At 33.8% G+C, this 12,330-nt stretch overlaps 1 protein-coding gene across 2 annotated transcripts; it reads right to left on the bottom strand.

Moving 5' to 3' along the window:
* Positions 1-1,526: 1,526 nt before the first annotated feature.
* On the bottom strand, positions 1,527-9,808 carry LOC144563987 (glucose-inhibited division family A protein). 2 transcript variants are annotated; one of them, XM_078313453.1, is made up of 13 exons: positions 9,537-9,808; positions 9,084-9,244; positions 8,740-8,831; positions 8,241-8,354; positions 7,465-7,795; positions 6,723-6,902; positions 6,235-6,315; positions 5,869-6,087; positions 5,371-5,513; positions 4,904-5,070; positions 3,288-3,505; positions 2,801-2,893; positions 1,527-1,921 (listed from the first exon to the last, which is right to left on the bottom strand). In XM_078313453.1, exons 1-13 carry the CDS (start codon positions 9,709-9,711, stop codon positions 1,718-1,720), a joined length of 2,178 nt encoding a protein of 725 aa, XP_078169579.1. In that variant the 5' UTR covers positions 9,712-9,808; the 3' UTR covers positions 1,527-1,717. The 2 variants fall into 2 exon arrangements, with proteins under 2 accessions (XP_078169579.1, XP_078169580.1); XM_078313454.1 differs by lacking the exon at positions 9,537-9,808 and having other exon boundaries at positions 8,740-8,818; positions 9,084-9,223.
* Between the last annotated feature and the right edge of the window lie 2,522 nt (positions 9,809-12,330).

Raw genomic sequence — 12,330 nt, forward strand, 5'->3', positions numbered from 1 at the left:
TAAAAGGAATATAAAAGAGATAATTGAGGAGGTTGATGTTTAACCTTTTTTTTTTTTAAACAGCTCTCATCTAGCAGATATTTTTTAATGAAATTTGGACAAGTAGAGCCACCACTTGCCTTTATTCTTAACTATATCGGTTCAGGTAGTTACAGTTCTACATTTTTATGTATATTTTTTTTTTCAAAACAATCTATAATTGAATATATCCTATTGGATAAGAATTTTCTTAATTCAAGTCCTTTATAAGCATATCTTACTACATTTTTATTGTTTTTTTTTTCTTTTCTTTTTTTCTATCTGATTGGATTTCTGTTCTTGTCAAATTCTATCCCTCTATTATAAACTTCTAGCTCTCCTGCTACAAAAAAAATATTTTTTATGATAAAAACATAAAAACAGCTAAAAGAACGGTTTATACACACAGAAAAAGGTAACTTGGTAAATTACAGTGTAAAGGGGTGTTTGTTTTATTGAACAATATTGACATTTTCAAAATATGTCACAAATTAATTCCAAATGACTTTGAGCAATAGTCCTCTATGATGGATATATATATTTAGCCTCTGACTTGATATGTTTTTTTAGATTTGATTATTTCACAATTTTATTTTATGAAAGAGAACACCTACCAAGAAAACTTCTAACATTCTAAGAAAAACACATACAATTCTTCCATTATTAAGAGTTGACATGTGAAAGAACTTGGAATTCTTCTCGAATTACTAGGTTGTGAAGGGGTCATGATATTAACCCTAATTTTTTTTGTTGACACAACGTGATCAAAATATTTTAATAATATATATAGACAATTGTACTTTTTATTAATTATTTTCTTTAAAATCTTTTTAAATATTGTAATATATAGACAGTTGTACCTTTTTATTAATGTTTTTCTTTTAAAAAGTTTTTTTTTCTCTCGTATATTATCCTAGAATTTCTTTTCTTAAAAGTTTTATTTAACAAATATGTTATTTTTGTTAAAAAAAATCTCATGTACATTATTATATTTTTTTTTTCTTCAAAATTAGTTTAGAATAAAGCCACTCAACTATTTATTCATAAGGAATTTCCCTATCCTGATTTTGAACATGCGACCTCACACACAGAAGGACGTTGCCTTTGCCACCAAACCAAAGCTAGTTCTCTAAAAATTAGGTTTACAAAATGAATCAATATTTCATCATATTCGTACATGTTTTTAGTTTTTTTTTTTAAAAGATGAAGTGTGTTAAACATATACTTGGATTGTTCTTTCTTGTTGCCAAGAGGCAAAAATTGGCACAAGTGTAATGGCCCTTAATAGCACTGATCAATTAGCATCGCTTTTGACGACTCTTAACGTAGGTCTCGATCAGGATTTGTTTGGTAGAACCGTAGAAGCAAATCAAATTATTAAATCAAGCAAGTGGGTTTTTGAAAAGTGTGCTATTTGTAGAAGAGCAAACCATTTGGCATGGCAACAACCCAAAAATTGAAATCCAAGTGGCATTTAAGTATTTCAAAAGCTACAAATATATTTCCTATAACGACAAATAGAAAGTATTATTTTGAAAACAAAAAATGAGGTTTTTTGGTATATTTTTTCTTATTATATAAACACAATGCAATGAAAAAATAACTAAAAAAAAAAAGGAATTTCCTTGTACTATAATGAGAAAACATTCAAAATTTTATAGTAACAAGGTCAGCAATTAAGAAACTAATAAAAACTATTCTAAATAGCAGTAGTCTGCACAGCAGAATCAGTTGGCAGGGAGTTAGCCGTTTGATTGTCTGTGGCAGCGGACAGGAGTAGCTCTTGCTGTGCCCTGTGATTTGCTTTTCTCCTATTTGATTCCACCCAAATTAGTAGAGCAGTTATATCAGCTGGGCTGACACCTCCAATCCGCCTGGCTTGACCTAATGTTTGTGGCCTTACCTACACGAAACATTATACAAAATAAGCTACAGAAAAAAACTAGACAGATCTCATGTTTACCTTGTTTAATTTCAGTTTCTCAGTAGTTGCAGTTAGCCCAAACTGACCTATCAAACCTTATTTTTAACCAACTCTGAGTCAAATGAACCCAAGAGTGTGCATTACACCTCAATTTATGGTCAATTATGCAATAACACAAACGAGCCAAGCAAAATTTTAAGATTGAAAGAACATTATAAAACAAACAGCTAGAGGGTTGGGTCAGATATGTTTCAACAGATCGCAAACTGTTCGAATTTTGCAAGAACAAAAATTGTTGCTTATTTGGATATAATTTACATCTTCAAGTCTTCCCTTTGGGTAACTTCTATGCAGACCTTTTGTGTTGACTTGACCAGTCGACCCAAACCCGAACCTTACCTATTGAGTCAAACCCATCGGGTTTGGTTGGGTTCGGGTCAGAACCCAATACAAATGCCATAAAAAAGATAACACCCGGTACTTATAACACCAGAACACAAGTGAAGACTTAGCACCGCATGAATAATACATACAAATCAATCTCAGAAAAAAAAAGAATAAAACAATATAACAGAATAATAATATATAATTGTACATTTGACATGTCAGACCCAACAGCCAGCCAGTAATCCTTCCATTTAAAATCTCCAATTTGCTCGATGGTTAAGCTTTCGGATTTATCTAATAGAGTACTTCGACCTGCTATTGCACAACCTAACTAATTTTTACTTATCAAACTCAGAACTACAGAATCTAGGCTTAATTTATCTTTTTGACCAGACTAATGTGAGAAGTGGACAAATCAAAAGACTGAAGAATGTCACATTTGTATGTGTATGAGAGAGAGAGGAGATGTACCTTGGAGAGCTTCTCACGTGCTTCATGACATAAAGTAGTCATCGAGTAATAATCTAAATCCTCTGGTAGCTTCTTATGCTCCTGATTTATAATCTGCATCAAGAAAGATGAAATATAACCAGATAAAACAATAAGGAAAAGACGAAGGAATATGTTTAAAATATAGCCTTGCATTAATTCAGTGCTCCATCAATCATCTCTCAATTGTGCATTTAAAAAAATTATCCTCAATTCAGACATCTCTGTGGGGTCTCTTTAGTCTTTTGTAATCACTAAAATTTATCCCCAAACCTCAAACTTCAATCCACACTAATTGCTTCCAATATATTGTGCATTTTTGCTAAACAAATAACATAATCAGGAAAAAAGAATGCAAAAGTGAAAACTACTATTTACTGTGATCATCTTAAAAAAGGCACCCCATGAGCATAGTGTTTAACAGGAATAAATAATCTACTCATGATATATATTCATTACAAATGAGCACCTGTTGTAGTTGGTTTTGTTGACGGATGATGAATCCCTCGTACTTTATGTCAATCTCCACGCAATCCTTCTCAGAGCTAGATAATTTATCATTTCCAAAACCATGCTTGTCTAGAAGCTTATATTGCACATGTGGTTTCTTGAGGATGTTTTCTAGTGTGGTGTGGTCTCTGACTGGCTGGCCACAAACAGCAGTGATTTCAGCAGCAAACTCACCACCTACATAAAGAATATTTATAAAAATACAAATAATCATATAACACTGTTGAAGTTAGAACCTTTATCATTTCAGAATGAAAAAAGTAAATAGAATACTGTGCCACTGATATGATTTCTCGCTAAAATTGCAGTTGTTCAGTAATAATGTCCCTCATTAACACAACCCCTACAGAAAACCCCCGCCATAACAAAAAAAATTGATACTAAAAATGCGGATAGATCAAGTCCAATTCAGCAGGAATTTTACTTTCTTTGGTTCATTGGGAAAAGAAATATCCAAATTCTCACATATTCAAGGAAAACTGTAGATGCATGAACCATATTAAAAAAGTTACTGATGTGATAATGATCACAAAAAACTTTTTGACTTTGAAAGTGTAATCCACTAGTATAAAATCCTAATAATTGTTTTGCATTTGGTTGCTGAAATTTCCATTTTCATACCTGTAAAATTTTTAAAATTGTCAAGTTTTCTTGTAAAACAATAAAAGGAACATAATGGGTAAAAACTGTGCAGCGTTGCAAAAGATATATCATATCATAAGCAAAATAATAAGATTGTTTTAAACAAACAAATTATTGATGAATAACAATGCAAAAACCGAAAATTAAATAAATCATGATATCATAAACTGCATCTAGGATCAAATAGGCAGAAATCCAGGAAAAGTAAAACCAACAGATTATGCATAGAATGGTATTGATGTACAAAAATATTGTACACAGATGATGTATTCACCGAACTACAATTAAAAACGTATTTCACAATGCTGGATTAAACAGCATACTTTTAAAGGTGTTAAAGCAGGAATATGTAAAAGCATAAAAGTACACTACTATTATGCATTCCACCAAACCAACAGACTATTTACAATAGAATACTAATGCATGACACTGTATACTGTATACATTTACAATTATGCATAACAACATATGAGAACCACAATATATTGATCAACTGGCATTACATGTAGAAAAGCTATTCTAGTTGAAATTCCACACGCGAACTGGTTCATCACATTTTTATAACTAAGCTCCAAGAAATAATGTGACGTTAAATAACATTTCTCTATCAACACTATGTTAATAACCTACCAAAACACTGAACAAAATTCAAAAAGATCCAAAAAAATCCATAATGGTGATTATAATTTTCCAAATGATAAGTTATCAGGCCAGGTATATTACCAATACCATTGATACCAAATCCAAGAAACAACATGAAGTTACCACAATGGTACCAGACCATAGAAAAAAAACACTAATCAAATCTGCACAGAATGAAATCCAAGATGCTCATCCTTGGTCGATAATTTAGCATGTAGGGTTCCACGACCTAAATGCTTAACACTTTACACTCACTGATTAAACAGTAATTAAAGGTGGTGAGGTTTAAACCTGAAATCCTGGCAATTTTGAGGCGCTCTTTCTCTTCCTTGATACGTGATTGCTTGGACTGGTATAGATCCCACCGTCTGTCATCAATCAACCCAATCTCACGTCCAAGAGGAGTCAGCCTACTATCAGCATTGTCTGCCCGAAGTAGCAATCGGTGCTCTGACCGGCTGTGAAATCAGGGCATGAAGCAAAAAGTTCTAGATGTGTGTAGCAAAATTGAAAGTGTCAATGGATATTGGTCCCGCAACATAGGCATTGTGTGCAATTAATCTCAATCTGGTAGACTACTAGTGAAGTGTTGGTGTAATCAGAAACCCACTGAGACCGTTAGATTGAGCTTTTCTTACAAGTAGCCTTGAGAAACTTCTCACAACAAAGATAAGAAATGCACTACTTGTTTGAGATGTCTAAATTTATACACTTCCTTCAAACCAAAGAAAATGCAACTAATAATAGGTCTTTACTACCTGGTAAGCATGCGGTATGGCTCTCTAAGGTCTTTTGTTACAAGATCATCAATTAGAGTTCCTATGTAGCTACTTTCTCTCTCTAGAACTATCAGTGGCTTCCCTTCCGAATGCCTAGCACCATTAATTCCAGAAATAATACCCTAAATTTTTGACATAAAAAATATCATAAAAAATTGAAGCAAACTCATAAATATGTGTCATATGTATAAGTAGTCAACCGGAATTAAAAGCAAGCCAAGTCTGAGTTGAACTAAATACCAACTTGAATGCAATTTGCATGAGCTCAAAAGTTTGCAGAGACAAAGGAATCTTAGCTTTCAATTCCACAATTAGGACATACATAATCTAGGATTATCTGATGTAACTCGATAAAATTAAACCGTCAATTGATACTAACCTTTTCTGACCCAAGATACATATCCAACTGGATTGACCTGAACTTCAAAAGACTTAAAACAACCTAAAACACACAAGAGCACACCAAGAGAGAAGGACCTGAGCAGCAGCCTCTTCATAGCCGGTGGTCCCGTTGATCTGGCCAGAGAAGAACAAGCCCTCAATTTTCTTGGTCATGAGAGATCTGGAGCACTGGAATGCTGGTAAATAATCATATTCCACAGCATATGCCGGTCGCAACATCACACAATTCTCCAGTCCGGGCAGCGTCCTAAGTAGTGATAGCTGTAGCCTTTCTGGTAATCCTGTTGAAAACCCCTAATTCGAACCAAATTTGTTCAGAAAGAGCAAAAAAGTCTGCAATTGTTAACTCACAACCAACCTGACTCGATTTAAAAACATGTGGCATCAAGCCAAAAATTAAAAAACAAAACAAAACAAAAGCTTAAGGGAAAATGTTTATACCTGGACATAAAGATCAGGAACAGTTCGGCCCTCAGGTTCAAGAAATATCTGATGTGATTCCTTATCTTGAAATCTCACTATCTGGTATACACAAACAGAAAAGGATAAATATTTCCTCTACCATTCAAAACTCCAAAAGTATTATACTTCAAATCACCAAGCAACACATGGGAAGCACAGTACCACTAGAAGAACAACATAAGTTCTCTTCTCCATTTTGTTTAAAAGAGATCCTAACTAACTTTCTTAACTTCATCTACAGAAATGGAAGGGAGAACGAAGAAATAGCTTGAGAATTTTTTTGAAGAAAATGGGAAAGAAGCAATTTTGGAATCATACTATTATATTAGAGCATCATACAATGTCTTATTCTGTGGAGGTGCATACGATATTCTGAGGTTTATGAGCACTTCCAACATATTTCCAATAGTAAGAAAAAAGGCTTTAATTCAAAGTTTCAAGTCCAAGGTAGAAGTTGAAGAAGGTACCTTATCTTCAATGGAAGGGCAGTATCTTGGTCCCTTGGCCTCGATCCAACCACCATAAGTTGGGGTTTCGTCCAAGTTATCTCTAATGAGCTTGTGAGTTTCACTAGTGGTGCGAGTAAGGTAACAACACATCTGCTCTCTTTCTATGTGGCAATCTGGATCAAAGCTGAACCAGCTTACCTTTCAGAAAAATGAAAAAGTAAACAACAAAACATGTTAATAGTTAAAATATAATTTCTTAATAATTTTACAAAGCAGACAGGAATACCATATGGATGGAAACCTGAGAAGGAATAATATCCTCTATACCCCTTGCCCAAGCTGCCCCTTTCCTCACCACTTATTAAATGGAGGGCGTGTACGGACTTTTCCTTCTTCTTTTTTTGGCTAATTTTTCAGAGAACATATTTCTCTTTAGAAAGAACTAGGCATGATAATTTTCCCCAGAATAAGTCAGACTAAACACTTACCGAATAATGAATCATATTTGTACCTCTTTGTTAGTGCTTCTCACTTGTCTTTGTATCTTTATTTTACGAATTCAATATCTTCTTTATTGAATTTTTTTTAAGCAGTATCTTATTTGTTGATTATATATGCCATCTGTCTTTTTCATGGGTTAAACAAATAGCCAGATATTACAAAGGCACAGAGAATAAATGCATGAGGCAGTAAACAGTAAATTGTACCATTACTATATAATTACATTATCCGCCAGACAAAACAGAATATGCATCAATACCTCTTCATCACCATATTGTGGCTCGAGTCCCGATACGTCAACGGACCGAAAATCAACCCTGGCCGGCGTACCAGTCTTCAATCGATCAGTCTCAAACCCAAGAGACTGCAGATTCTCAGTGAGGCCATGAGAAGCGGATTCACCAGCCCGACCAGCAGGCATTGAAGTTCTTCCCACCCAAATCTTACCACTCATAAAGGTGCCGGTGGTGAGAACTACCGAAGGGGCGAAAAAGTCCATCCCAAAAAAGGTTCTTACACCTTGGATGTCATCATTTTTTCCCATCAAGACTTCCGTTACCATTGCCTCTCTTATGAATAGATTTGGGTTGCTGAAAGAGAGATGAAGAGATTATTACAATACTGATGTTGGGTATAATTTATTCAGCAGGATATGCACGGAACAGCATCAAATGGGTAAGTGAATGTGCATATAATGTGTGCATATTTCTTGTGAAACATGTGATAATTTCATTTTAATATCCAAATTATATTTGAATTTGAATTCGTATTTGTTTAATATCTGATCTGTATATGTATTTGTATCCGAGACTATATATCTGTATACAACAACAAAAAAGGATATGGATACTGTTTGATCATTCTCCGTCTATATCCAGTTTGTTTACAACAATAACAAGGGTAAATATGAAATAGGCCTTTTATATAAAATAAAAGACAAAAACTAAGCCATCACCTACCACTTAAGTTTGGTAAAATATGTTTTTAAATCGAAAGATAAATTAGAAAAAATAAAAGTAAATAGAAATTGAAAACCTTTCCACTACTTTCTTCATCTCCATAGCATACTCCCTCTTGTCAGTCTGAGCTCTTAATGCTCTGACAGCTGGGCCTTTCGAAAGGTTCAAAACACGCTTTTGCAAGTAACACCTAAAATTTAGTTACACAATAAGTACAAGTATCAGATAAGTTATTGTTGCAGTTAACACACATCCTGGGAAGCAAGAATTACAATATCTCATGCAAATCAGTAACATTTCCTAAATCCTTCTCCTTTTGTTGTGATTTGTGTTAGCTCGGAGAAAGACAGTAAATTTCATGGTTTATTATAAAAATAAAGGGGCTGATTGAGCAAAACTGGGATGAGTATTTTTTTCAAGCAAGATGGAGTATTTTTGTATTACCCTAGTTTTCCGGTCATACATGAGATACATTTTGATTTGCGAGTATGGATGTGGCATTTTGTGGTTTTGTAAGGGCACAAAACAAACTTCTAATTTCAAGAAAACAAGAATCCAATTTTCATCATTTTTACCTGTCAGCCATTTTCCCTATTTCACCACCCAGGGCATCAACCTCGTGTACCAGCTGAGATTTGGCAGGCCCACCAACAGCTGGATTGCAAGGCTGTTTAGTACAAAATACTTAAGATCAACAACATACAAAATGAAAAGGCAAATTGGCTTTGTTGTTCCTGATAGCATAAAAAGAAATAAGAAAAAAAAAAAAATTCATGAAAGAGGTACCGATGTAGCTAGCATTATCTAAAGTCCAGGCAAAAATATAGGATTAACCTTTCAAGGAGGTGTTGTCAACTGTTAGGAGTTTTGGAAAGGAGAGGTCACAACTCAACCTTTAAAAATGTTATAATAGAAGTACCTGCCATGCAATTCGGTCAAGGTTTAGAGTGAGGAGGAGGGTACGAGCACCGAGTCGTGCTGATGCAAGTGCAGCCTCACATCCAGCATGGCCCCCACCTACTACTATCACATCATACCTCTCTTCATCCTTTTCTCCTATTTTTCCTATCCCATATTTACCTATACAGTGCAATGCTGTTTTATCAATGTTGCTACTGACATAGAAGCACCAATTAAGCAGTAAAATAACTTTATTTAAACAAAAACAATCATGCCAAGGCCGAAAGAACTCGTGAAATGGATTCTGTACCGGTACCGACTGAATACCAATATATGGTACTGTATCCTTGGTTTTCAACTAAAATTGTTTGTGCAACTGTTGATTTTTTATGGTCGTTCCCTTAATAAGATGTGTTTGGATAGAAACATAGTAGAAAGGAAGTTTGTGAGTTGCTAAAAATAAACACCGTACCATTTGGAGCGACATTTGAAACGGTTCTGAGCCTGCCACAAGGTCTCCTCGGATTGTAATAGAGAAAGGAGAGAGTTCTACTTCTGTAAGAAGTACGAATAGCTTGGATTGGAGAAAACAAAAACGAAGGAGAGGTGAAGAGAGAAGAAAGAAGGCGAGGAGTGGCGCTCGCCATTAGAGAGGAACAGTGGGGAGACTGGAGAGGGTGGGGCGAAAGAGATGATATCTCCTTTTTGGCAGATGCTTGCCCGCTGCTTTCATCACATCATCCGTGACCGTTGATTCTTTTTTAATGATCTAACGGCTGAGAATTCTCTGCACTGTCACTAATTCTTGGTTATGTAATTATGGTGCTTTAAATCATTCAATAAATAGTCAAATTTTATCGTATATCATCCTTAAAAAGTCAATTCTAGGTAATACAAAAAATATTATGATCCTTCTAGTACATTTAATTTATAAAAAGTTGTATCTATTTTGAGAATTTTTTTTCATAACAAACATTAAATAACTTAAAATTTTTATTTTTTTTCAAAAATAGATAAAACTTTTTAGAAATTAAATGTACTAGAAGGATCACAATATTTTCTATATTTACTTAGAAGTGACTTTTGAACGAATCCAAGCATTTTTATTTTTTTTCCAATAACACTGAGGCCTAAATTATATACATATTCGATCTAATTTTTATCACGAAATAATATCAAATATCTTGTATTTTGAATATAAAGTGAATATAATACACCTGGGATCAAGTTACTACGTTTGTTCTCTCTCTCTCACCCTTGGTGCATGTCCATTTCCAAGAAAATACACACTTAGCGTAAAATTCTGCAGCCAATGAAAGCTTTTCTAGGAGGGAGAAGGAGGAGATTTGAGCGAGAAGTCGGCAAGATTGAGAGTTTTGATCCAAGAAAGAGTGTAATCATTTCTTTATTTCATTTCTTCTTATTTTTGCCAATTTTTGTAATGGATCTCTCCATGAGGGAGTAGATCTCTTTCTAGAGGTCTAGGTTAATGCATGAACTTGTTTAATTCTATTTTATTTGGATATTTGTTTTTGTTATGATTGTTTTATGGGATTTGATGTTAATTTCTGCGATTTATCATTTGTGTTAATTACATAATTAGTACTTGAATTGTAGTTATCCCGTTTTGGATTCGAAAGAACCAAAATTGACTAGGATCAATAGGATAGTACCAAATTATGAATGCAAATACCCTAGGTTTGGATTAGGATCTAACCAATTTGTAATCTAAGCCGGAACTACAAAAATTAAGGTTAGGAACTTGGTGAAGGACCTAACCGTGAAGCCAAACCCTAATTAGGACATCTCAAATCGAATCGGGTATTGGTAAGATGGATTTAATCGTGAAGTACCAATATTTGAGGAGATGAGAGACTAACAAGAGCTTATGGTCTATGTAGCTAGGGTGAAAGACCTAATCGTGAAGTCCGAATTACTTAGACACGTTATTAATTCATGAAAGTGACACTCAATGACATATTAGGTTAGAAACCTCATCAAATCATACATGAACTTAAACAAATACCGAATAGATAGAATTAGCAAGGAATTGTAGACCAAATACCCCTAAATCTCCTTTACTTGAAAGCAAGCCAATTTTTCTTTCCTTTGTTTACTTTAATTGTTTAAATTCCTCTCTCTCGGGTATTCAACCCAAAACTTAGGAATTGTTAGAACAACCCCCCCCCCCCCCCACTTTACTTTTATTTTATGAAATTAATTGACAAAGTATAAAAGTAAAGTGGGGGGGGGGGGGGGTTGTTCTAACAATTCCTAAGTTTTGGGTTGAATAAAAGTAAAGTGCGGCCGTATCGCAAACCGTGCGTCCGCACTGGGCATTTTTCTTAATTTTTTTTCATTTTCTACAAATTAAAACCAAACAAACGCAGTAACTTGATCCCAGGTGTATTATATTCACTTTATATTCAAAATACAAGATAGTTGATATTATTTCGTGATAAAAATTAGATCGAATGTGTATATAATTTAGGCCTATCTAACACATAAAGAAATATATTAATTTTTTTTACAGTCGCAAAAAATCCAGTATGAAAAATGTTGATCCGGATTATTTGTAGCAGTCTTTCTAATAAATCAAATTATATAGTATTCCATCTATTTTCAAAGAAATACATTAAATATTTCTAATATTTCAATAAAAAATAAATAAATTATACATATTTCTATTTAAATAAAACAATATGAAAAATGAAAAAAAAATTTAACTTTAAAAAAATTTTGCGGTTTTTTTTAACACGCAATTTTTTTTACTGTTTTGGAATTTCAAAACTGCAATTTTTTTTGCAGTTTTAGATTGAATTACTCTATAATATATTTTGAAAAAAATAGAAAAATCTGGATAGTTTCTGAAATTTCATATTTTTTTAATATTAATAAAAAATTCGGGGGAGGGAAGGACGAGAGAGGAATTTGTATTATACTTGCATAACGGTAAAACTTAAAAGGGTCATACGTGAACACTGAACACTGAACACTTTAGGTCTTGTTTGGCCGCGTTACTGTTTTCGTGGGGAAAAAAAATTCAGTTCAACTGAATTTTTTTTTTTCCGACGGAAACAGTGAAAAGCAGTTCAAATTTTCACTTTTTCTATGCCCACACCCATTCCCATTGGTGCGCCGAACATGACCTAAGGAGGGATATTTAATATTGAAAATTTAGAAGGTTAGTTAGCAGAGTTGTTGTAAAATTTAGGGTAAATTTCGCTGGAGGTCACTAAACTTTGTTATTTGTCACGAATTGGTCA

Source organism: Carex rostrata, chromosome 13 (genome assembly GCF_964058835.1).
Source record: "Carex rostrata chromosome 13, lpCarRost1.2, whole genome shotgun sequence".
NCBI classification, from domain to species: domain Eukaryota; kingdom Viridiplantae; phylum Streptophyta; class Magnoliopsida; order Poales; family Cyperaceae; genus Carex; species Carex rostrata.